The 27,087-nt window shown below is 43.5% G+C and overlaps 1 protein-coding gene across 1 annotated transcript in view; it reads right to left on the bottom strand.

Annotated features, from left to right (window-relative positions):
• SLC30A5 (solute carrier family 30 member 5) overlaps positions 1-20,931 on the bottom strand; it is a 32,484-nt gene extending 11,553 nt beyond the window's left edge. The window contains exons 1-11 of the mRNA XM_019532178.1: positions 20,716-20,931; positions 20,388-20,510; positions 18,847-18,913; positions 16,965-17,050; positions 15,497-15,584; positions 12,521-12,608; positions 10,667-10,743; positions 8,706-8,876; positions 7,121-7,409; positions 4,774-4,982; positions 287-444 (exon numbers count right to left, since the gene is read on the bottom strand). Coding sequence (XP_019387723.1) covers positions 287-444; positions 4,774-4,982; positions 7,121-7,409; positions 8,706-8,876; positions 10,667-10,743; positions 12,521-12,608; positions 15,497-15,584; positions 16,965-17,050; positions 18,847-18,913; positions 20,388-20,510; positions 20,716-20,789 — 1,430 coding nt within the window. The 5' untranslated portion in view covers positions 20,790-20,931. The remainder of the gene's footprint in view (positions 1-286; positions 445-4,773; positions 4,983-7,120; positions 7,410-8,705; positions 8,877-10,666; positions 10,744-12,520; positions 12,609-15,496; positions 15,585-16,964; positions 17,051-18,846; positions 18,914-20,387; positions 20,511-20,715) is intronic.
• Positions 20,932-27,087: the final 6,156 nt, after the last annotated feature.

Below are 27,087 nucleotides of genomic sequence, written 5' to 3'. Positions count from 1 at the left end.
AATGTACATTATACACAAACACGAAAACTTCCCAGTCTCTCCCATAATTGCAGTTTTCATATTTATCTTGTATCTGTCATTTTTATGGATAAATCTGACTGATCACTATTAGCACAATGGGCTCATTTTTGGGAGGGGGAAAAGAAGAAGAAATAACAGAATGTTGAAATAAGTGCCAGGAAAACATTCTGGATTAGAAACATACCCTAAGATTTTGCCTTAAATCTGAGGACCTACAACCAGTGTCTAGCATCCCTTCAAAATAATCTATAAAGACTGTACATACCCATAAGAAAATATACGGGTTGCTTTCCATCTAGTCATCAGAGCTGCAAAAAGCCCCATCACTAAAGCAGAACAATCAAAAAGCATATGAAAGCCATCTGAGATCAGTCCAAGGCTATTGGTCCACACTCCATAGAATAGCTCCACAAAAGTAAAAGCCTAAAATGAAAAGAAAAAAAATAATTCTTGGAATGTACGCTTAAATGAAACCGTGACTATTTTGTGTACGCATTTGGCAAGAAGTCTTTCCACTAGAGTGCTACCAGTTCTTTTAGAAGGTTTCAGGTATCTCTATGCCATTTAACTCTATCCCCCACAAAACAAAATAATACAACATCCACACTAAGTTTTGAAAGGTCAATTTAAATATAATAGTAGCTTTATAAACCCTCCTAAGCACACTTCATGCCTATGAAAGTAGAAGTCAAGAAAAAAGTTCTTGTACAAAGTAATCAAGATCAACAGAATTGAGAAAGGAAAGCTTCAGGCATACTGCTGTGCCACTAACTCAGCTCTGATCTAATCTCTTGGTTTGAAAGGACAATGCAGCCTGCAAGTCCATTTAGTACATACAGGGTGTACCTACATGGGTGCTTTACTGGGGAGTTGACCAATTAGCTTCACAGTGAAGTGTCACAGTCTACATGTGTGCTGGTATTAGGGCACAGTAAGCCAACTCTGCTATAAGATGGACAGTGGAGTAGTTAAGCGCAATGAAAAGCACATATAGACAGTGACAGGCTGGTTGGGGCTGTCAGCAGCAATGATCCCTCATGGTTAAGGATGATCATTCCCACGGGTGAAATAAAGGGTTGTAAATGAGTCTGCTGATGGCTAAGAAGGCCAATCCTAGAGTTGTAGACTCTCTGGCAAATGCCACAGGTGGTGGATAAAGGGAGGGTCAGACCACAGATTTCTTGGCCTTGTTCGCTTTCCTTCCATTTCTGTAATTTTTCTGCCACCAGGATGAGATGTTTTCCTCAAAGAAAGAAGCACCTTCTTTCATGAAGTTTCATCATGTAGCCCTGCCTAGGGCTAAGTTTTTCCCAATTTGTGGTGTCAATGCCACAACAGTTATTAATGTTTGCCTTGAGGTTGTCCTTGAAGCTCTTCCTCTGGCCCACATGTATCCTTTGTCTTTGGCCGAGTTGGGAGTATAGCAGTTGTTTTGGTAAACGTACATCAGGCACGAGCACACAGTGCCCCGTCTATCACAGTTGATCTTGAAAAATCAATGCTTCCATACTGTTAGCATCAGTGAGGACCACTGGCATGTATGATGATCCTCCCACTTTATGCCAAGGATCTTTCGCAGGTAGCGCTGGTGATGACATTCCAGGTTTTTCAGGTGGTCCCTGTAGGTCACCCAAGTTTCACAGCTATAGAGAAGAGTTGGGATTACCACATCCTTATTTAATAGGAGCTTTGTTCAAGTCCTGATGTTATGATCATTGAACACACAATGATACAGTCTTCTGAAGGCTATACTGGATTTCCTTGATGCTAGCTTTCTTTGGGAGATGGCTGCTGAGGTATACAAAATGTTCAATATTTTCCACCTCGTGTCCATCCACAAAGAACTTTGCTGGGGGAGTTGATTGACCTGGAGTGGGCTGGTGAAGCATCTTTGTTTTTCCGATGTTAAGGGTCAGTCCCACGCACTGGTATGCTTGAGAGAAACAGTTAAAGGCCGTTTGTAGGTCCTCCTCTGCATATGCAATGACAGCACAATCGTCTGTAATTGAGGTTGAAGTAACTTTGGTTTTGGCACAGAGTTGGAAGAGATTGAAAAAAGGTTCCTGTCCATTCTGTACCTGATGCTGATGCCATGTGACAGACAGTCATGGATAAACACCTTGATGACTGCAAGAAAGACAGAAAACAGACTTGTTGATATCATGCAGCTCTGCTTGACGCCAGTTTGAATGGAGCCACTACATAAGATGGAAGCAGTCATTTGGTCATGAAGGACTCTCAGGATGGCAATAAATTTCCTTGGGTAACCACATTTGATAAGAATCTTCCATAGAGCCTCAAGGTTAACAGAGCTGAAGCTTTTGGTTAAATCTACAAAGGCCAGTTCTTGGTGTCATTCTTGGCATTTTTCCTGGATCTGCCAGGCCACAAAAATCACGTCCATGAAGCCATGTTGAGACTTTGGAAGGATTTCCTTGGCAAGAAGGCGTAGTGTTCACACGCGTTATGGGAGGAGCTGATGACTGCTGGAGCGATCATCGCTTAGTGAAATCAATCATGTCCATTAGTGTTGCATTGAAATATTGAAAGCAACCCAAATCAATCTGAAGGCAGTACATCATAGGAGAAAAATTAGTGCTAATTACGATTACAGTGATAGTCTTATGGCATCTATATACAAGTGTGGAGGCTGCTCTGACATGCTGGAATTCTGAGCCACTCCAATTAAAGTGCCACCCCCCCTTGCAACCCCCAGAGCATGTGGTAAAAGTGACCTTGGACACCTGGCAACCAGAGTTCTCCTACTCATTCTGCAAAGGCCAATTTACAAAGATGACAATTACTGAGGGGGTGGAGAGGGTTTGGTTTCACTGAACTAGATGGACATTTTTTCTTCTCCATGGGCGCGTCTATACATTCATTAATGCACTTTTGCTACTGTGCATTAAATTTTGTGCTTCTCACGTGAGGTACTAAATAAATGCCCTAATGCACTGTAGCAAAAGTGAACTTTTTTGTAGTGATGCTAATTTTAGTGTAGCCTATTTTACTGCTCATTAGCATAGTTTTTGATGTGACATTCTAATGTGCGGTAAAATATGCTACTGCACATTAAAGCGCACGTGTAGATGCGTCTCATGTCTCTAAAACAGTACAAGATCCTATATCTCACCTTTTTTTTACTTTGATTTTTAAAAATCAGATTTATCTACCTTGCCAAGGTATAAACGCATTAAAAATGAGGAGCTGCTCTTTCTAAATTAAAGTGGTATGAATTCAAACCCCCTTCCTAGAGTGAAAATTACAGATTGGTATTTGTAAATGTCTATTATTACAAGCCACCTCGATCACAAATTTCAGCAAAAAATGACTCTCCAAGAATTCTTTGGATACAGGTACCCCTTAGTAATAAATACTCCAGCATTTATGAATCCACAGACAGTCAAGCAATATTTCCTATCAAAAAACCCCCCAAAACGATGAAAAACGATGATCAATTCCACTATGGATTATCATATACGGAGCAGGCTTCAAAGAACCATAGTATTAAGGTGCATTTGAATGCAAGTGGTTTATGGAAACTGCACACACGCTTGCTTTTATCTTGTAACTGAAAGCCATCCTGTGGCAGCTCAATCCTGAGGGTTAGCTTTCATTTACTTCAAGGTAACTTTTGTACATACTCTTACCAGAGTCACTGATGTGCAGTAAATCCCTATTTTCTCATTAGCTTGCTGCAATTTGTCCATATAATCATGACCTCAGATCCAAATCTTTGAAGTTATGTTCAACACTTCATTTATTCTCTTGAGCTACTCAAGCTCTCTCCTGAAATGTTAGTAAGATTTGCTAAGATCTTCATTTGGTCATTAACTGTTTCTCACTCAGTTACCAGAAACCTTCTTTTGCCTGCAGCCTTATTTCTTACCCATTCCTCCTGCTTATTCCAAAAGAATATCGCTAAATTAATCCCACTCTCCAAGGTATCATTCATTTTAATGCACACAAATTTTACCTGCAGTCACTCAAAGTTATGGTTTTATGGTTTTAGGATCTAGAAATCTCCAGTTTTCACTGGGGGCATCTACATGTGCACTTCACTGTGCAGTTGACTAATTAGCTGTACCATAAAACATCACCATCAACATGTGCAGGGCTATTAGGCTGGAGTAAACCAATTAACTCTGCTGTAGGACAGTACTACCTGACACAAGCACTATCCTACAGTGGAGTTATTTACCTTGCTGCAACACACATGTAGATGGTAACCAGGGCTCACTGAGGCACAATGATACTAGTACAGGGGCTGCCTGCTGGCTAACCCCACACTGTAGCACCCTCATGCCCCAGCCAACCCCTCTGCAGCATGTTTAGTTGGGGTTGGGCAGCTCTGGGCTGGCAGGCTGACTCCCCCGGCCCTCTGCCACCTGGGGTCCTCCACAACATGCTGCAGTCCCAGGCACACGTGTAAATGCTGAACCCAGAAGCAATAAACTCTGGTGCTAACTGCACTGGAGTTTACTGAGTTGCATTAATAACACATACCGATGCACCCACTAGGCCCCACTGTGCTAGTTGCCATATAAGATGTATATAAAAATATACCCCAATGTTAGCTAGTATTAGTCCAATAGTGCAGCAGACCTAAGAACATTTAAATCACGGGAATTAAGTTAATTTAATCCATGTCAAAAATAAATTAAATCTCATTTTCAGACTTAGTTTAAGTACAGAAAACTGACATTTTTTCTACTGTGGCATGACATCTGGGATACGAGGGAACACACTTACCAGATTTAGGCACAAGAAGTAGAAGATCTGTCTAGAATCAGACTCCTCCAGGATTTGTTTCAGTGATTCTTTAATAAAGCGTGGTAAAGACTGAGAGCTATGTTGCAACGCATCACCCATAAAATTGTACAGAGGAGTGCCTTCTGGAGAATAGCCAATAAGAGTGCCTTTCTGCCCTTTCCTGGAGGGGGAGGACAGGATATTGGCAGCTGCAAAGAAAGATATTCAGGTTTTGTAGTGGTTTCCAAGCTGGTTTACAGCTCTTTTGGAATGCAAGCATCCTATCAGTAATTGAAGTTCCCATAACTGTAGGAATTAGGAAGGCTAATGCCGCAGGGTATGGGATGTTTTATCATGGAGCAAGAGTAATTCCAGGAATCTATACTCTCTTGCCTGTTTTCAGTATGTGCATGCAAGAGCAAGTACACAAGCACCAAATTTAACAGGCAATTGCAAATGACAATGCTATTTATGGATGTACTAATCTACAAGTCAGAGTAATCCTTGAAGCTGTGATGGTCCAGAAATTATGCAAGAGGCAAGGATTTCTTAGGGTGATCCTCTTTTATTGGACCAACTGCATAGTTGGGATATAGAGTCAGACAAACTTTCAAATGCAAGGCATTCTTTTTTGGGTCTTAAGAGAAAAAAAGCAAGCACAGCAATAGTAAAAAGACAGTTGGTACAGCTATGAAATGCAAGGGGGAGAGAAATTCCTACTGGTAGCAGAGGAATAGTTAGCAGAAGAAAAATAAACTGATTACTGGGAGAGCAAGGATTATCAAAAAGTAGGAGGATCATTACCACCTTTCCTGCGTGGGAAGAATTCAGAAATAAGGTAGGTTGTGTGCCATAGAACCAATATCAGTGTTAAGTTCTTGGTTCCTAGTGTCCAGCCAGCTTAAGAAATTTTCCCCCAAAGTTTACCCTTTACAGGTGCTGCATAGATTCCCCTTGGGGTTAGTAAGGTCAGAGAAGGAGTGTAGTTGTTTTGTGAGAAATGTGATCCTGATGTGTCTATGTCTTTGTCCTTTACATTTTTCTGCGAGAGTATATTTTGGTATTTAGTTTCACCCATGTAGTTGCCCTGAGGGCTTCTGGTTCATTGGTGCAGATATATTACATTTTGGGAATATCTGTGAGGAAAGATGGGTACAATGGTATCAGCCTGACACACCAAACATTAACCTAGGGAGGTCTAGAGCAAATCTTATCAAGAAAAGGTAAAAGGAAGTTCCATTGTTTTGAGGGAAAGGCAAGATAAACAGGTATAAAGTTTCCAGCTAGGTCTAATCTCAGAAGAATGATGCAATGAGGACTCTAGAGGGATAAAACAGAGCAAGAAAGAGTTTTCTTTGCTAATGCCAAATGAAGCTGGGTTGGAGCCAGCTAGCATAAGCCTTCACTGATCCCTGGGTTTAACTTTATTGTAAGTACCTGATCAATGTTTAAGATAATCTTCGCGTGTGTTGGTTCAGGTCTTTACTAATTATTGTAACTCTGCTATCTAATATCAAGTTAGCATTTTAGAGCATTCATTTAAGATAATTATACACCTGCTATCAGTCTTTGGATTTATGAAGGCATTTAGCTGAATTGCTGGCATATTCAATCAAATTTCAACAATAACACACCACGGAAGTGAAGCAGTTATGAACTTTGCCTTCAATATTACTATTACACTAGCAAATCGCCCATCTAGAACGATGGTGGGGAGGGGACGGATCCCCATGCCTGCCCCACCCTCCTGCCACTCATCCACTACGTCGGGCCCGGACCTGCTCCTCCCTTCCCCTGCTGCACTGGGTCCAGGGCTGCTCCACCCCTACCTGCTGCTTGGGGTCTAGGCCCACTGCACCCACTGCTGCCTCCAAGAAGCAGGGTGGGGGTGAGGCCTGCAGTGCTGGCCTTGCTTCCCCGCTCCATCACCACTGTCTCTAGAAAGCAGGGCTGGGGAGGGGACAGGGGGTGCAAGGCCACCCCACCCCCTTTGTCCCTGTAGACATGGCAGTGTCCTGGCTGCCACCTCCTGTCCCGAATGCTCTTGAAGCAGTCTGATTGGTTGTTTCAGACTGTGAATAAAGCATTACAGACAGACAGACTAAGGCATATATAAAGCCATATTTTTGCAAGGGGACACAATTGCTGTTTTTTGTTTTTAAACAGGCAGTATGTGATGAGTGTAGCCATGGGCCCAATCCATCCCTCTACCCCTAACCTACTTGTAATCCACAAAAGATAGTCAAGTGAAATTTTGCAAGAAACTCTTTGGTCACCTTCCAGTGATACAGAATAACAACAATAACAAAAATGGCTCATCATTTGAAAGGTAATAAGGACTACGTACATAAAATGAAGAAAACAGCACTCACTACCACTCCTCCAGAGAGGACATGCTCTGTGTTTTGTCGGTGAGCCGGTCTGTTCATAGCTCGAAGCTGGTCTGTTATTGGATGTGTCCAAAAGTTGCCAAACAGTAGAGCACTAATCAAAATGAGAAAGGATCCATAACGTGCACACTTGGAAGCTTCCATCTTGACAGAACAGATGGACTCCACATAAAAGTCCAAGATCACAACAAAAAAGATAACCGTTATAAAAGGCATGATGAGAGAGGACCAGGATTCTACTTTGCTCTGTAAGAAGAAAAATAACATTATTATAACTAAGAAAAATTAATAACATTGGTCACAGTCCAACAGACAAGTAACCTATATGCAATGCAAGTCTGCATATGCAGTATTAAATCCTGTACACTTTTGCTAAGTGATACAATTAAATGTACTGGTAAAATAGTATTTCACAATATTTGTTTTTTCTTACAACACACCAGATATTTTAATATTATTACTATATTTACTTGCATACTACACATACCTTTCCCTAAAAATTAGCCTTCCAAGTAGTGTGTGTCTTGAGTATGGAAGCTGATTTCCCTTCCCCAGAACAGCAGCAGAGGCATTTCTATTAGGGCAGCTCTGAGGGAATCAATCATTATAATCCACTTGATTCCAGCAAATTGCTCTTCTCTCAAACACAAGTTTAATGACCCCCTCTTTTTTTTTTCCAGTGGTCCTGATGTTCCACTAATTAATTTACTTTCTTTTGGCAATTTTGTTGATGAATTTGCAATTTAGTCATTTCTGCCTGGTTTATCTCCTCCTATTTCACAGCCCTACAAACAGTTTTTAACTTTTTTCGAAATCACAGATCTGCCCATGGAGTCCAGTCTTCAAGAGCAGCTGCAGTTTTTCAGCTTTTGACTGTGCAGACAAGAACTACTGACAATTCAGCTGTGAAAACTGTACCTTTTGTCTAAGGATGAAACAAGCTGAAGATTAGGCTCTGCCCCTGCCAAATGCTGCTGTAACTCTAGAAAAATATTTTATTCATTGTCCTTCCCCAAGACAAGGTATGTCTTATGTGGGGGCTATGTAAGAAAATACAATATTTAATGCCTTAAATTTATAGCATAAATACCTGTGTGGTATAAAATATATTTTGAGTATTTATACTTTTCAAGTTATGAAAAAAATATTGGTTTTCTTTTCTCAATAGAAAGACCCTAGTATAAAACAGCTGAAAATCAGAGCATAAGTTATTCAAGGAAAACTAAAGCGACCTTAAACAATAATCGTTTTAGTGAAAAAGAAATCACATCACCTGCAATCCAAAATTCTGAGTTGTCAAAGAACAAGCACAAAAAACCCACATGATCAGAAATGCATAGAATTCTATTTTTCAAATCAGAATTTACTAAATGAAATATTTTTAAAGGAGATGTTTGTGTCACAGGCTGCAGATTCTTTGGACAGATGACGACCTACAAATTTCAGGGATAGGACTTGAAGGTCCAGGAAACCCTTTCCAGTCCTATGTTCCTAGAATGATTAGAAAAGCAGTCACTCATGTATTTAAATACTCGCTGTTACCTCAGTTGTCAGAGATAGGACTATGACCCATGGACACAATAGAACGACAGAAACAAGATGTGACAAAGCTTGAAGACGCTTGGCTCCTCCTACATCTACAGACAGCTTTCGGGAAGCCATGTGAAAGCCAACCTTACAGCACAATGCCAATACCAAAAGCAGCACTCCTCCCTGAAATCAGAGATAGATGTTAGCAGCAGAACTTGCAAGTCAAATTCTTCTCTCTGTTAGCAATATTTGCATTAATATTACATATTCTTTTTCCTGTTCCCCCCCTTACATATTAATAGGAAAGGTTAATCTGGTTAAAATATTATTACCAGGAAACTGGGTTTTCTGTTTGCTGTGCACACACCAAAAAAACCCAAACAACCCAAAACCACAGGTTTTCCCCTTTAAAGGAGATAAATGCAGAAAACCATGGGTTTCCCCTTGCAGGCTGGCAGGGTTCCAGCCTGCAAGGGGCTGCAGGGGGTAGGAGAAGGCCAATCAGACCTACATGGCCAGCAACACAGCTGCCAGACAGTATGGTGGAGAGCAGCTCTCCCAATTGCCTGCTAGTAAAACTATGGTGGGGGTGCATAAGCAACGTAACAGGGCTGGCGGGGTGGGGGACACGGACACACACAGATTGAGGTGGTGGTGACAGCTTGTACCCAGCCCCACAGAGGGAGTGGGTCACGGTTGGCAAGGGGCTGGAGGCACTGCCCAGCTGAAAAAGTGCGCGAGGCCCAGGGCTGGGGCAGGAATACGCAGCCACAGGGCCTGTCCCTCATCTGGTAGGGGAAAAGAGAGGAGGGCAGCTGGCAGGCATGCCAGCTTCTTCACTGCTTTATGCACCCCTGGGGAGGGGTTGGGAGCCAGAGGTGATTCACTGGAGGAGATGGGGAGCACATGCCTCCCCCCACCCCAATCTGTGTGCCCACACTGGGGCATGGGGCTGCAGCCCAGCTGGACAAGCACCTCCGGAGCCCAGTAGGTGGAACCCAGGGCAGAGCAGGGCAGTGAGACTCATTGCTGCTGCCAACACTGCTGCAACCCTGTGTCAGCTGCACTGCCACGGAGTAATGCTGCATGAGCTTTCTAGTAGTGGGAGAAATAACAGACTGGGGAAGGGGGCCACGCTGTCCTGGTCTCCTCCTGCCACCAGCCACTGGGCCTCAGTTCTATGCTGCCGCCGCTCCCCTCAGGCCACCTTTTTAGACTCAAGGCATCTCCCCAAACATTTTCAGAATTTAGTGGCACTATATAGTAGATGAAGTGTGATGAGTCATAGACATTACAGCTAGAAGATACAGTTGGTGGACAATAAGGAGGAGATTGATGGGCAAAGGAGGTGTCATGGAGATTTGGTGCCTCTCTAGACCTCCTGAGGCCAAAGTAAACAACACAAGAAAAAAGTTTTTTGCACCTGGAATAATTAGATAGGTAGGTGTGGAAGATTCAAGTTAGGTCTGATTAATTTCTAGAATCAGAACAAGGAGCCAATGAAAAATCTAGGGATGAAGTGGATCAAGAAAGAGGGATTTCTTTGCTAGTATGAGCTAACCTGCTGGAGCAAGTCAGCATAAGGCAGCTAGACTCTTCCTTGATAGTCCAGCTGCAAGCATTCTGATTAAATGCTTGTAACTGTAATTACTGTGCAAGTATAGTCATTAATAAGTATCTAATTTCATTAATAAGCTTCTAATTTATCTAAATGAATAAGTGTATAACACTATGTAATGTATAGCTAGTATATAGTTATATTTTATAGCATTAATTGAAAGTAACTATATAACTATTACTGGCCTCTGGATTTAATAAAGCCATTTTAGCTGAATTACTGATGTGGTCAATTGAATTCCAACAAAAGCCAAACATTTGCAGGATATTCTAGATTCACAAATAATTTCTCACATACTTTCATGCACACATTTTTCAGTCATTTAGAAAGTAGATTATATGAAGAAAAAGTTTACCTTGTGATCCGCAACTCCTAAGAAAGCAATGGTTGTATAAAGAACATGGGTAAGAGCACTGTCATGATGTCCTTCAGCTGAACAAGTTGAGTTAAGGAAAATTACATAAATATTAAAGTTCTACCCTCCAATCACAATTTGGTAAGAACAAATGGCATCTCAGAACCATAATGATCAACAACAATTTACCTATTTTTAAAAATATAAATAATGCAAACAGTTACAGAGGACTAGAAACTGAAATTCCACAGGAAATAAAGAGAAGGGTCAATGTGCATTTGATGACAGTAAAACACATAATCAAATCAAACTTTAAAATTGGTAGAAATTTTTCAATGCCAAATATGGAATGCTGGAAGCCTATCACTTTCCTAGAACAGAAAAGAGTTACAGAACTAAAGCAACAACAATTAAAGAAACTTTAAATAGATGCCCAAACTAGTTATACTGTGTGCGTTAATTCTAACAATTGGACTTACAAGGATAAAACAGATAGTAAAAGTAGATTTTATTGAAACCATTCTAAAAGTTAATCTTTGTCCAGCACCTAAAATTTTTTATGAACTGCTCCTGAATTCCCAAATATCTGAAACAGAGAAGATTAATATAACTGACTTTCTTTTTTCTTTTCTTTTTCATTTCCTTGTGATAAGGTATCTAGCAGAGTTTGCGGATTTGTTGGAATCTGACAAGCCATGCCATGAGCGCTTCTGCTATGGCCTCAAGCTAGTGATCTCTGGGCTGTCAACTGTACACCTTAGCAACTGCACCAACCCAGCCCTGGAAACTGACTTAAATGAGAAAACAACTAAAATGAAAGCAAACTGTTTACAACTCCAAAAACATTTTTTTTTAAATCTGCCGTTTAAAATTGATCAATTCCACTTCTTTGTAACAGAAAATGAAGGACAGACTAAAATTGGATGCAGACAAGAGAACTAAACAGATGAAGTATGCAGTCCAGAAGAGATTAAAGTGAGATGAGGAAAAACAATGGTGGCAAGGATATTAATCTAAAATTATTTTAGCTAATTCTGCAAGAATTTTAAGGGATCCTAAGCAGTTTCTGAATTTCCCAGTTATACCAATAACCATTACTCCTTTCACCTTTGCTTATGTTGCCACAACTTGCTATCAGATTTTAAACTTTAATCTTTAAACTTGATCCTTGTTTGTCACTTTTATCACAAGACTTAATTATAGTCTGTTCCAAATGGAGGTTTGATCTGAAAGCCTCCTGGAAACGTTACTTTATTGCGCACTTTATGCTTATTCAGTGGCTTTTCATAAAGTAAGCATTATTATCAATTTCCATTTCTAGTTGAAATACAAATATTCATTTTAACCTATACACATCTATATCATTCTTTGTCTTTATTCATTTATCTTTATCATGGTTTCCCAAGTATTCTTGAGGCTATGGTGCCTAAACAGCCTGAATTTGTGAAATGCTAAGCATCCACAATTCTTGTGATTTCTTTGGGAGGGTTGCAAACAGTGAGGTTTCTAATAAGCTCAAGTTAACTGTGTTACCAGATGTTTCTTTTCTGTCAGTTCAATTTAATTTGTAATTATATATAGCATATGTACAACTGAGATAATTAAAGTAACTAATGAATTCTTTTGAGTGTGAAGTAGCTGGTGAAAATAACATCTATAGAGATATAAAATATTACTGAACACAATCCTAAATAAGATTTAGCACAGAGTAAAAAAAAAAGTTACATTTAATTCAGTAAATAGAATATTAAAATTGTATTTTTCCCTTTTCTTTATAGTTGTGAGCATAGCGGATAGAAATGGACCGTTTAAAACAAGTATTTTTTATTTCACATTTATAGTATGAAAGGATACGATGTTCTGCAATTTTAGCCATGAGATCATCATTATCAAAAAGCAATAAGCAGACTACAGCAATGATGAAAAATACAGCACCTCTTGTCTAAAAAGCAAACAGAAGGGCATCGATAAAAATTACATAACTGTCTTAATTTGATAAACATTAACTGTTGCAGACAAATGTATGAATGCTTTCCTTCCCAGACACACTTATTCCAATATGGATTCTGTTGTAACCCGTATTTCTCCTAATGCCAAAATGACACCGGGGGAGCGGGGGAGGGAACTGATTTTAGGTCCTCCATATGTCATACAAAGATCCTACCACTGAACCACAACAGTAAGTTCTGCCAGAATGTATATGGAAGTCAAAAGAAAGCTGCTGAAGATGATATAATGACACAGGGAACAGCCTCAGGTATCCAGCTTCAAAGCAGTTAAAATAACAGCTGGGTCATCAATTGGGAACAGAATTTATCCGGGGGTGTGGACAGATGTAACACTTAGAAAATTCTAAATACACTTTAAAACCTGAGGCTGCCTATACATGTACTCAAGGGTGGGAGGAGGTATTAATTAGAGTGGTTCCCAGAGAGCTGCTCTAATTCAAATATCTCATTGTCATGTCTATTAAGCCCCTGAGCATTTAAAAATATGGTTGCAGGACCACTTTTGCAAAACCTCATTTGATGAGGCTTAGCTAAAGCATTCCCATGGCTGTTTTAAAAAGCACAGAGGCTTAGTAGAAGTGACAATGAGACGACACTAAAGCATTTCAATTAGTAAGCAGAGCAGACTTGATTAACTGAGTCTACTCCAACACGGTCTAAGTAAAATATGAATGAGCATATCTATAGGCAGCCTGAGATGTAGATAGCAGCAATGCAATCCCTAAAAGATCAGTGTTCCACTCAGAACCCTTAGCAATGTGTGTGTGGACACTTCTGTACAGGGACAATTGTGAAACAGTTCCCAGCCAGTTACATTCTTGGAATGGTTCAAGTGTTATGTCTGTCTACACTTTGGCTGACTTAATTCCAAGCTAGAATGGGGTACTTCTCCCAAAGCTAAGCTGGAGATCTGAGGAGACATCAGAGCCCAGAAACCTTAGAAAACAGTTGGGTGAAACACACGGAGTATACTACAAGCAACAAAGGCTACTGCCCTAACTCAGAGATGGTGAATAAACTAGGTGCTCCTGAACTAGACATAAAGCTTAAATTTAGATAAGGGAATATAAAGATAGGTCTCATGCTTTTTTAAAAATCACTTCTCTAACTGCAGCATATATTCTGACAAAATAAACATGTTTGGTTTGGAGAAGGTATTCCTGCATTACTGTAAGTGTACATGCTTGATTCCAGGAGAAAGTTGTTGTAGTCCAACCCTACTTGGCAATACCTACGGAGGCTGTAACCAAAGTCCTAGTCTAACTGTGGAATTCCAGCTCTGAAGATACCTTTGTAAGTGCTGTCAGCAAGACTTCCACAAATAACAAAGATGCAGTCAGTCCAGAATTTTTCCCCATTGGGGAAATGATAATGACATTTACAAAGGGTGAGGAGGATTGGACCTACTGTGCATATTCCAATAAGAGACATCATAAAGAACCCTTGCCTCTTCCATTTCCTGGACCACCACAGCTGAACCACAACAGCTGCAACCTTAACCCCACTAATGATATTTATCTCCTTCATAAGCCCACATCTATTAAAAAGATGTTTATAGTAATCATAATAATACACAGTAAGCTTTGCTACATAGTAAGTTTCTCTATAACAGCCTATAGAACACTCACCCAAGAAGTGTATTGCACCCAATGACTGTCAATACAAAGCATATAAAAAGCCATGGGCTGGTCAACATTGCTTTCTCTGGCACCATGACTCTGGAATTCTTTCTGAACAGTGGAGGAATGAAGTGTCCTCAACACAGCCTAGCTTGTACTGGTAAGAGTTAGACCTGAACTCCTCAGGCTGAGGAGGGCACTGAACCCATATTTCCTTTTTCCTGGGCAGGTGCTCCAACCTCTATACCAGAGTTGTCAACACACAGGCCAGATCCAGCTCAGAGAGCTGCATTATGTGGGCCTTGTAGTAGGACTGAGAATTTGGGGGATAGGCAAGCATGGATGGGGCCTGCCACCAAAATTTGGGGCACAGAGTGCCACTTGGGATGTGTGTTTGTGGTAGAGGGGAGACTAACACCCGTGTGAACCCCCTCAGACACCATCATGTCCCAATCTGCCCCACAAGGAAATCCATGGCTCAGATCCAGACCATACGGCAGAATGAGTTTGACACCACTGCACACCCCTTATAGATGGGCTCCTCTTCCAGCTGTTTTGACTTAGAGACTGCTACTGCTGTTTTTCTTTTTGGCTGAACTCACTCCTGGTCAGACATGTTAGGCATAGTAAAAGCAGGCCCACCAAATTAGATTTGTTACAGAACTTTCACCACAGAGACATCTTATTTGTGGGTCTCAAAGGATGTGATGAGATGCCTAAGATGGTGGCAGTTCTGATCAAGTACAGAAACAGAATGCTAGTTACACTAAAAACCTGACTAGCAAAAACTCAGGTGGCCTCCCAGAAGCCTAAAAAGTTGGGCCACGGTTGTAGTGAGTGGACCACTGACCACCGTTATGTTTAACTGGTTTTGACCCTATGATGCCTGAATGAAAGCGGCTTCTAAAATGCAAAATACTATAGGAGTTTTTCCTATATACACAAGATTAACTCCAAGCCTATCTTTATCACAGATCTCAGACAGCTCACACTATTTCTTCTTCTTTACCTGAATCAACTCCATATTTCTTTAAAAAGCAAATTTTAATTTCACCTATATTTCAAGCAATCATGCAGCTTGCCTAAGCCCACTATCAATCTGAGTTTGAAAAGCCCTTTACTTCTACTGTAGTGGGGAATATCTGTTACTTTGAGAACATGCTGCAGTATTATTTAACTCTTCAACAAAAATATCTGAATACCTTCGTTGGTCCGCCTCCTGAATTTGTGAACAGTACGCTAAGCAGTGAGAGCACAACGATGTCACTATGTTCAAACAGTAACAATGTCCTGCAGAACAAGAGAGAGTCATTTTTATCCTGTCCATTTACAAAGAATTTGCTCCCTAGTGCAACATAAAATTAAATAAAATTGTGTCCAGAATGTATCTTACAGCTTCAAGAGCAATATCATGCAATTCAGAGAATACTTAGGAGCCTGAAGTCTAATCCAGCTAAAAAATTATCATGACAAAAAAAAAAAAATCAATTGCTTGAGCAATAAAAGAAATATGTACAGTAGTTCAGTAATGGCAGTTAGGCAAGTACTTGAAACTGCAGTACACTTTTACTAGAGTATCAAGAAGTGAAACTGTGGCAGTTAATATTCTTATTGCAGTAATGTCCAAAATTCCCCACCTCCATCTGCTAGAATGGACACGGGCCTGTTCCTTCTCAGTCAACTCGTTAGTCAGAGTTGATCTCCACTAGGCTATCCTTCTGGGCTGAGGATGGGCAATTCTCACTTACTGCAGTTATGCATGGAGCAGGTGGCAAGGATGCAAGAAATAAGCCAAAGGCAGATGTCAAGTTTATCTCAGATCTGACCATCCTAGGAGTTGGATCCAACAAAACAAGCCAATCATTTATACACAATTTGAATGGCAATTATCTTGAACTAGCCCTCACAACCCCTCACTCTTACCTGACCTGCTCAGATTCAGTCTGCATTGTTCCTTAACTGACTAAGGGGGTTACCACCATGTGATGCAAGGGGCTGTGCTTACTGCCAAGTGCACTAAGACCTCCATAGCATTCCTAGCTCCTCCCCAGACAAGTGAGACTGCAGGGTAAATAAAAATGTCCCGCAACAAATCAGCATTGAATTGTCACTATTTGCAGGCTACTACCATTGTCTGATGATTTAAAGATGAACAGAAACGCATGTTTGTCTTCTGTGCTTTACTTAAAAGAAACTAAGTTTACAACAATGTCATTTCATATAGCTGGATATGGAGATTAAGCTGTCATAATTTTTGAAGTACTGGGGCAGCTAGGAGCCTCAGCCATTGACCAGGATTGCATTGTGCCAGATGCTGCTCAAGCAGAACTAAGAGACAGTCTCTGCCCTCAAGAAGCAGTGAGATCAGAGACAGCAGATGAATAGCTAGTGAAACGTAACAAAATGAAAGATAATATTAGTCACGATATCAAGTATTCTGTAGAAATCATGACAAGTAAGGAGCTTGAAGGAGAAAGAAGTAGCTTTGCAGATTTATGGATAATTCCAGCTAAGTATGAGGGAGAAAGTCCAACGACATGTTTAAAAAAAAATAGCGAGTAATGTCTGACATGCAGATTTCTTTTGAATGAGACATAAAAGCTGAAACAGGAGTAGGTCATGAAGATTAACTTAGTCAGATAAAACACACTTTCAAACATACACATTTACCTTAGTGGTCCACAGAGAGTGAGGCCAAAAAACCATAACAGTGAAATGATACAGCCAGCAACCGCATGTTTAACAATTCTGATCCACTATAAAAGAAAAATATTTTATTAATACAGAAATCAGCAAAATTCTTTTTAAGCACACCCTATTCTGCTTAGGTTTGGGGAAAATATGATATTGGGCAAAGTTCTTATTATTTTCTGTTACAGAAGTAGGCTCTCTGGTTGTGGTCCGAATACTTTAAAATATCTGAGATACAGTTTTGGGGCTATTAAAATTAGACTGAATGAGCTCAAATCTACTTGGTGGTTCAAAAATGATATTTTAAAATGTATTGCAAAATAAAATACCTCTTGGAAGCACATATAGTACCTAGATAAAACCAATCAAAATTAGGAGCCTAAACTCCACGTTTATGCATTTGCTTAATTTCATCCTAGTGGTTAATCTTACTGAAACCAACGTGGACTCAGACGGCAATCTGAGTCCTACTTGGACTGAAGCATATAGTCAAGTTCTAGGAGGACTGAAGCCTCAGTCCCTCAGTTAGAAGCAGGTCATTTTTATTAAAGAAAAATATTTAGATTTTTTTTGTCAATCTAAATATTAAAACAAGCTAAATTACTTGACAAGATTTGTTTTTCTAAACAAACCATTTCAGTTATTCATAACAACCCTCCCCCTTAAAAATCTAAAATGTAAGCATTAAAAGTTTTAACTGAAATCCTCAGATTCTCTGAGAATGATAAAAAGGACCAAAACCCCTCCAAATACAAAGTCTGTTCCTCCTCCTACCTTCTTTGACATATTGCCACGGGCTTTCAGACTAGAAGAAATTAACATTTTAAACACTTACGAAAAAATCATTCAGATTCTCACTGTAGAGCACATTCATAGTTACTAACAGGAACTGACTATACCACTAACAATCACTTTATACATTAGGCAGGGGTAGGTGTAGTGTAGTGATGAAATCCTCTCTCAGAGGCCTCATCTGCACTGTGGGTATGCCTAGCAGCAGTGGGTCCTGGCCAGACTGGCCTCTAGCATGCCCTGCCCATCCACTCCTGTGGACATGCTCCAAACACCCTTCTGGGTCGTCTCCAACAGCTGCTCTTGAGAACACCAGACAGAGGTCTTGAGAACAGCCAGAGAAGGATGCCCCTGGATGTCTTACTTGGGTATGGGACAGGCATGTGTTGGGGGTCTGTGAGTGGGGCATGGTCGAGACCTTCCTGGTCAGGTCATGTTGTCACTGTACTGTGGATGTGCCCTGGGAAAAAAATTGAACATAGGGCTAAAAAGATGACTGACTGTACCATTACCATCATGTGGCTAACATAAGATTAGCTTGGCCTCACACACTGCTCACTGCCACAGGAAATTTTGTATTCCACTGACACTACTTTAGGACGACAGGGAGAATAAAGTATAATGCAGTATATAGCAAGGGTGTCAAAAGATATAGCCCATGAGCCAGAACCAGCCCCCAGAGCTGCCCATGTGTCTTGGAGTTGACTCACATTCCACATGTGGGTTATTCTGGTTTGGCCCTACAGACAGCATCCACTTTAGCTGGTCCCAGCTGCATGCCACTCACTCCAGCCAGCCTGGGGCACATGCTGCATGAAGCACCTACTTCAGCATGTGCGCTGCACATGATGCACACATGGGGCCAGTCTGAGATGCACACCACAAGTGCCATCCACTCCAGCCAGTCTGGGATGGGCACATATTCAGCATGTGGAGCTGGTCTGTGGCCCTGATCCAACCTGCATGACCAACCCCACACTACTCATTTGGCCCAGAGCCCAGGGAAGCCCAATGAGTTTGATAATCCTAATCTACCAAAAATGAGTGCATCAGCATTATATCAACTCACCTGGTGCTTCGTTACAGTTTTTCCTATAGAAAACGGCTTTTGAAACAAAACCATAAAAACCGCGGACCTATTAAAAGGGGGGAAATTTCTCCATTAGAGCATTAGCTAAAATGCTGTTATAGTCACAAAGTTTAAACATAGCAATTTTAATTTTATATCTGTTCTAAACAATCACATCCCTCCCTCCCCATACAATACCCATCTTAAAGAATAATTATATTTGTGTTTTAAAATGAAATTCTGCTCCCCTTTCTCCAGAAGCAAAAAGTATTGTAAGCTACTCGATTTGCTTCTGTCCCCTGTACCCTATACTCCAAAAATTGAGTGTCAAAGGATTTAGGCCAGAGCTGAAATTTAGTTGCCTCAAATGCTTGCTTTGCCATTAAACACCTCCCCCCCGCCCAGAGCTGTCACAGGATACTCAACAGGTTACTCTGAATACACAAACAAATACAAAACTTCAGAGCTGCAGAGAAAATTAAGAGCAGCAAAACAGCAACTTTTTCGCTCATTTTTAAAAGCATTCATTGCTGAAAGGCTGCTGATAAGCCTGGATGCCCCTCTCTCTGCGGCAGGGGCTGAGCAGGAACTGAAACCCCTAAGCACCATCTTCCCCAGGTAGCAAACGAAAGCTAGCAGGCCTGTTCCCAAACACCATAACTAGGGGTCTACTAAAAGACAGTTTTGCAGATTTTGTGGAAACCATGAAATCCAGGATTGCCCATGAAATTGAGAACAAAAAACCCCCCAACTTATTAAAAGAATCTGCTGGCTCCTCAATGGGAGCCAAGAGTCCCTGCTGCTGTTGCAAACCAGTCCTGCAGCCTGCCTGGGAGGTGAGGCACCAGTTGGTATGGCAGCTCAAAGAGCAGCAACAAAGATGGCCACTGCCTCTTTGTCCCTCCTCCCCTCTCCCTGGGCCTCTGCCAATCCCCACAGTGCCACCAAAGGACATCTGCAAAATGTCTGCAGAATTTACTCTTTATGCCACGACCAATCTGCAAAAATTGCCAAGTCTAACCACGATTTAGGTAGACCCCCTAACTATAACCATTCCTGACTGATACCTCTGGAATTGTAAATACAAAGGCACTAGTAGGCTACATCTGCTGCAAGCAATGTCGCTCAGCTGGCTGACACACTGCCCTCCTGCCAAGTGGCCAACCAAGCTATTCAGGTGACAGCAGGTGGGCAAAGGGAGGGTCTCGAGCAGAGAGCAGCAGGCACAGCCCACCTGCCTCTCAAACAGGAGGGCAGCACTGTGGGCTTCTGGGCACTGCTACAAGGAAGGGTCCACACCCACCACTCTTGGGACGGTCCTGGTGGCAGTGCCATGCTCCAGCTGCCAGTGAGCACGACTCTGGTCACTGTAGCGCTGCACTGGAAGCAGCACCTACCAATCTTAAGTGAAGTGATCGCAGAGCCCATTGCAGCCTCGTGTTTCCCCAAGTCGCTGCTGCCACCCTGTACACCCCCTGCCCGTGATTCTTCTCCCAACTAGGACTGAGCCTGCCACCACCCCGTGCCTCGCCCGTGCTCACCCGAGCTGGACAACGAAGAGGAAGGGTCCGAGGTGCACTGCCTGCAGTAGGTCGTACGACTCAAACAGCCCCAGTGCCTTCAGGAACTTGGCGGCACAGAGCAGCACCATGTAGCGCGGGAGCCTGTGGGCAGAGGGGGCATGTAAGTCCAGGCATTGCCAGGCCGAGCCCCTGCCCCGGCCCTCCAGTGTCCGGTCCCGGCCCCTCCCATCGTCCCCCCGCGGTCAGTGGGTTCGTCCAATGTCCTGGGCCTACCCCTTTCCACCCCCCGCCGGCCAGTGGGTCCGTCCAGTCCCCACGGGTCCCCGATGCCCAGTGCTCTCATTACCGGGCGCTGGGCACGTCCACGGGCCCCAGGAGGCCGCCGCCCGCCAGCGCCTGCCCACTGTACTTCTCCTCCATGGCGCCGGGTCAGGAGCCACGGGGCCCGCCTCGCCCGCCGCGGCGCCTCCTCATCCTCCGCCACCGCGGGGCGGGCGCGGCGACAGCGCGCGAGGAGCCGAGCCGGCCACGTCCGCAACCACCGGAACGCCCGCGGCAGCGCGACCGGAACCCCCAATTCCGCGTCACGGCCCCGCCTCACCCGGCCAGGCCCGGCCCGGCTCGCGGCAGCGCCCCCTGGCGGCCGGCGGAACCCGCGATGGGCGCCCGGCCCGTGCAGCTGGCGGGGTGCGGGGCCGACGGGCGGGGGGTCGCAGATTCACCTCTCCTACCCTCACCCGGCGCCGCGCGCTGGGAACCGCCCTCGTGTCCATCCCCTGCGCTTGACCCTTTGTGCTGCTCTTGGCGGCTGCTGCTTCGCGGCCCGGCAGAGTGCTTTGAACTCACAGACTGATAGAAATGAGGGTTGGGAGGGACCTCAGATGTGTCTAGCCGAACCCCTGCTCACAGCAGGGCCAGCCCCCGCTAGACCATCCCAGCCAAGGCGTTGTCTGGCCGGGTTTTGAAAACCTCCAAGGATGGAGCGTGGTCCAGCAAAGTTCTGTTCGCTCCTGCTTCAACGGAGTAGTGTGGCCTGTGGCCACTAGCGTAGTAGTAAGGCTTCGATTTTAGTTGGAGAAAGATGCATGTTGTTTTAGATTTGGTGATGCACCACACCATTTGCACGCCCCTTTTCCAAATTCTGGATCTGCCTGTGTCTGTGTGTGCCCATTTCAGGTGATTTTCATAGTATTTTGCAAAACTCACTTTCACATGTAGCAGATTGCCTGTGTCCTTCATCTCGGGCTGGAATGAGCACTGAGCCTGCACTGACTAGTTCCTTGCTCTGTCCTGACATGCCCTCTGCTCCGTGTGCGCTTGATCACTAGTGTAACTAAACAGATTTTCTGCTCTTCATGGACTTAGTTACGTCAGTAACTCTGCCCACTGCAGCTTACACTCATGTGGCAGGACTGAAAACTGTCAGTGTAAGTGTAACCAAAGCAATTCTTTTCTACTGCAGTTTTGTATTGCAGAAATTTTATCCTGCTTTTTTGGGGGGGGGGGGGGGCAGGAGGAGGAGGAAAGCTTTCCTTTTCTCACTTAAAGGAGTCACCCAATCCTGTGTTTGTCCCTGTTGTCTTGTCTTCCTCCTCCCTGCTCAGTTTTCTACAGTGACCTGCAATGAATAAGAATTGACAAAAGTCACATAACCAGGACAGGGGTGTCAAAGGTATGGCCTGTGGACAAGATCCAGCACACACAGCCCTGTTATCTAGCCTGCAGTGCTTGCCCTGGGTCCAGAGTTGACATATGCTCTGCACACAGCACATGCAAGAGTGGCCCCATGCACAGGGCTCTGAACATGCACCACACGTGATGCCTGCTTCAGCTGGCCTAGGACCCATGCTGCAAGCTGCATCTACTCAGCTCAGGACCTGCTCAGGACATGTGCTGCACATGGAGGCGGGTCCAGGATATGTGCTGCATGCAGTGCCTCCTCTGACAGGCCTCAGGTATTACATGCATTGTGAGTCCCAGAGCAAGCACTGTATGCTGCTGTATCCTAGACCAACCCCACACAGGTGCCATGTGCAGCACAGTCCTGGACTGGCTAAAGCAGGTGCCATGTGTGCTGGATTTGGCATGTGAGGGAAGAGAGTCTGTGTGCTCAGCGTGGCCCAGGGGACAGCCCTGCACCATTCTTCTGGCCCATGGACCAGTCTGGTACAACTCATCCAGTCCACAGGGCCAGGTGAGTTCGACACACCTGCTCTGGGAAATGATACTTTGGAGAATTTTATTTTAGATATTTTCTGTTGTTGGGCTACTTCATCATGCTTAGTACTGCTCCATGACAATCGACCTGTATGAGAAACAGTCTGGGAGAAAGATCATTTGAGGTGTTGGGGGTAGTGTGTCTCCATTTCTTTAGAAACAGGAACAGCTCTTGGGAGAGAAGAAAAGCTGCCAAAAAATCTTCTGAGGAACTATGCATATTTCATCAGATAGCTTAATATAATGCTGGCCTGATAAAAGTAAATGTAAATGTATATGTATATGTAAAACTAATGATATGTGAAACCAAATATGTACAACATTAGATCATGAATTCTCCTTCGTCTCTAAGATTATCTGGTTTATTTTATCTCTTTTCTTTAATTGTTTTGCTCACTAGGATAGCATCATCACATACCATCTAATTTTCATGAGGAGCTTAATGAGGAGGAAGAAATACAGTCTGTTGTTATATCTCCGAGGATATCAAGCGAGAAGCCCAGTCAGAAATGGCAGCAAATACTGAAGTGTTACTTCTGTAATAAGTATGAATTATACTTATGTAAGCCTGAGATCAGTTTAAGGATTGAACAGTAAATTCTTTGGGAGCAGGGACTTTCTGTTCATAAGGCCTGTATGCTTAGCTGCCAATTGTCTTGCAGCAAAAAATGATTCTTTGATACTTGACAAATTATATCACAGTCACAGCTCTGGGTCATTTACAGGAGAGATGTCAAACATAACCTCTGCAGCTGCTCTGCATGGCATACTGGACTACCTGCACGACACTGAAAGTTGGGGCATGTGGCAGCAGCAGAGCATATGGTGGTGGTGGCAGTGATGGCTCCAGCCTTGCGACATATCTCCCTTCCTTCCTGTGCTGGAACTGGAGCTGCAGGGAACACAGTAGCAGCAGCTCCAGCTCTAACCCCGGGCACATGCCAGGGACTGGAGCTGGCCCTGTGTGCTCTGCCGCTACCTGCTCCACTGTATCCTTGAACCATGGGCTGGATCCAGCTCACAATGAGATCTGCAATCCAGATCCAGCCCAGAACGCAAGATGAGTTTGACACTCTTGACCCCCAAGAATTGCAACTTGTAAGTCAAAAACATGAGTTCTACTAAGATGTTTCAACCCTTAGGAAATTTACCATGTCTTTTAATGATAACATCTTTTTTTTTAGAAGAATTATCAACATTTCCTGTTACATCATTTTCTGTATAAGTCCATGTTGTATTCAGTGAATTGTAGTTTAAAAACTTATACTGTGTCTGACACTTTGTACATAGTAACATTCAACCAAGGATTTAAATTAACAACTGTTTTTGTAGTGTAATTGAATAAGAGTGGCACTGCATGATATACTTTAAAAATAGCAACAACAACAACAAAAAGGCAGTGCCTCTGATGCAAAGTTTTGTTACAGATTTTTGTGATTCTGTTGACTTGCTTTCACTTCCCCTTAATTAGATTTCCTGTTTCTGCAAAGAGAAGGGTGACTCGGTCAAGCACTAGGCTGGGACATGATCTTTGCCACAGAGCTCTGGATAAAAACAAGGAGAGCAAGATTGCATTTATCAAGGCCATAGAAAAGCAGGTTTTAATCATAATGTGAGATTATTACAGATGGACAGGAATTGCTGGATCTATGAGGTATCATGAAGAGTGTCTTCAGTATTTAGCCTGTATGGAAGGTTGAGACCAGCGGTTCTTAATGTTTCTACATTTGAGGCATCCCTTGTTTGAGCTGAGGCACCCTTCTGTGAACTGAGCAGTACCCATTTCAAAAAATTATTTATTACAGTGCTTACCTTCTTGCAGAGCAGCTGGGTAGTGAAGGCAGGGCAGTGGCCAGGCATGGACTCTCCTGAGCCTGCACTTATCTCCTCACACTTGCTTATTTCTTCACACTTTGCAACACACTTCCAAAGATCTTGTGACATCCCGGCTGAGAATCACTGGTTTAGAGTACGTGATATCCATGTGATGAAGTCAGAGATACAGGTCAGGAGTACAGAGGCAGGGCTGTGCATTAGCGGCATGGAGGTGGCAGTTGAATTTGTGTTTGCAAATGACTGGAAAGAATGCAGAGAGAAAAGGAGGGGTCTGAGGACCAAGCACTGTGAAACCTACATGGAAAGTTGCAATGGAGGCTGAGGAGTGCCCTCCATAGGTTCCATGCTGCAGGAGGGATTAGTGATGTAAGAGGAGAACAGAGAGAGGGTAGTGTCACAGAGACAAGGGCACTACCAAAATCTGTAGAAGATGAACCTAGTCTGTCATGTCACAGGGGGCTGAGATGTCAAGGTGGATAGAGAAGGAGAACTGGTTTGAGCTTTATTTAGGAAGAGATTAGATTTTAGTGAGAGCAGTTTCAATGCAGCGCAAGGGATAGCAACCAGACTGGAGATTGCCTAGGACAAAAAGGTGAGCTTTAGATCAATTGCCCCTGCCACCATTTTTAAATGTAGGAATGCTGATACATGAGATGCTTGGGCACTTTAATTAGAGTCACTCTAATTAAAGCTCCCCCCCACTCTCAGAGTCACTCTAATTAAAGCTCCTCACCCCCCACCCCTGCCTCCTGGAGCACATGTATAAATGACCCAGCGGTATCTAGACTTCATGCTTAAATTCTATAGTTCCAATTTTCACACCAAATTTTCATTTTTTGCAGTACAGTATAATTTTTTTTCCAGTTTGGTTTTGGATTCCATATTCACTAATCCTTCTGTCATCTTTGGACTAATAACTTGTCCTGTTTGAACCAGGCTAGTCCCATGTTTTTCACAGATACTGTTTTATACTCTCATTATTGCTTGTTAACTATCCAAGTCTAAATAACACTGTGGAACTAATCCTTGTAGTTGCAATCTTTGCCCCTTCATTTTGTTGTCCTCTTATTTCTTGAATTGGTGAGGGGTGAGGGGCTTTCACTAGATGGTTGGGATTAGAACATTTGAACATAAAAACTGCTATATTGGGTGAAACCAAAGGTCTACCTGCTGATATCCTGTCTCCTAAAATGCCAAATAGCCAGGCTGAAGACACCTGGTCTTTTCATTCTTTCCTCATATGGAAGCCATTCCATTCTCTTTGTTGCCCTTTTCTTTAGTGCCTTCTTTAGTTCCACTGGCTGCATCCACATGAACAGAGGTATGTGTTTAAAGCAGCACAAATAGTAGCCACACAAATTTGTGCCACTACTTTGTGCTGGAGTGTATGCCTCTGCTTGTGCAGTTTTCATTGGGACACATTATCCTGCTGCTCTGCACGGAGGGCTGGCTGGGACACAGGGTGCTTCAGTGAGGGACTAGGCAGCAGGCAGCCCCCACATTGAGGCATCCTGTGCCCTAGCCAGCTGAGGAGTGGCATGTGGAAATGACAAAGCAGGCAGCCCTGGGCCTAGGGGCTGCCTGCTCCCTCCATCTCTTTGCACTGCAGAGGCCCCCATCTCAAGGCACCTTGTGCCCCAGCCAGCCACTCCCCAGCTGGCTGGGGTGCAACGTGCCTCAAGACAAGGGAGCAGGCAGCTCCCTGGGCTGTGTGCTCTCTCATCTCGAACCACACTGCATCCCAGGCAGTGGCTTCACAGTGTGCCTCAAGATGGGGGGTTCATGTGCTTCAGCACAGGGGTTTCGCAGCAGAGTCCCTGCATTGAGGCATGTGGAGATGGGAGCAGTCAGGCCACAGAGCTGCCTGCTGCTCCATCTTGAGGCACCCTGCACCCCAGCCAGCTGCTTTGTGGCTGGCTGGGGTGCAAGGTACCTTGATACAGGGGCTTCATGAGCCTTAGCATGGGGGCTCTGCAGCGGAACTGCTTCCTCTTCCGCTGCACTACTTGGAAGTGTTCAAGTTCCTCAGCAGATCCCACAGTTTTCAGAGGGCATGTCTACATGAGCTGCTTTACTCAAGATTAGAGCAAATTACTGTGCATTAAGCATCACCGTCTACCATGAACACTGTGCGCCCCCAAAGACTGGAGGGGCACAGAGACCACCCACAAGTGGCTGTGGCAGTGATAGCAGGGGTGTGGCAGCGGCAAGTGGAGAGCTCCCACAGGCAGCCACAGAGGTGTCAGTGGTGCGGGTGGGGAGTGCCAACCAATGGTAGATGACCACCTGCAGACACTGCTGGCAGTGTTGGCAGTAGCCAGTGGTGATTGAGGACCACCCACAGACGTTGCTGGCAGCATTGGCAACGTTTTTTGGAGGAGGTGTACCGCCAAGCTCAGTGGGTGCATGTGCACCTGTGTGCAACCCCTACAGATCACCAATGCCATCTTATTGTGTAGACGTTTACTGGGTGCCTCTACACAAGATGCTAACTGCACAGTAGTCTAATAACACTGTACAGTAGTGTGTTGGGCAAAACTTAGTTAATATGCTACTACACAGTAGTATTAGGCTACTGTACAGTTAGTGTCTATAAAAACTTGTGTGCCAGTGCTACTGCGCAGTAGCACCAGTTACTGCACATTGATTTTGTACTTGGTTATGC

This window comes from Crocodylus porosus, unplaced genomic scaffold (genome assembly GCF_001723895.1).
Source record: "Crocodylus porosus isolate Cpor-Errol unplaced genomic scaffold, CroPor_comp1, whole genome shotgun sequence".
NCBI classification, from domain to species: Eukaryota; Metazoa; Chordata; order Crocodylia; family Crocodylidae; genus Crocodylus; species Crocodylus porosus.
The sequence above is the reverse complement of the archived record's forward strand: the minus strand, read 5'-3'. Positions and strand labels throughout refer to the sequence as shown.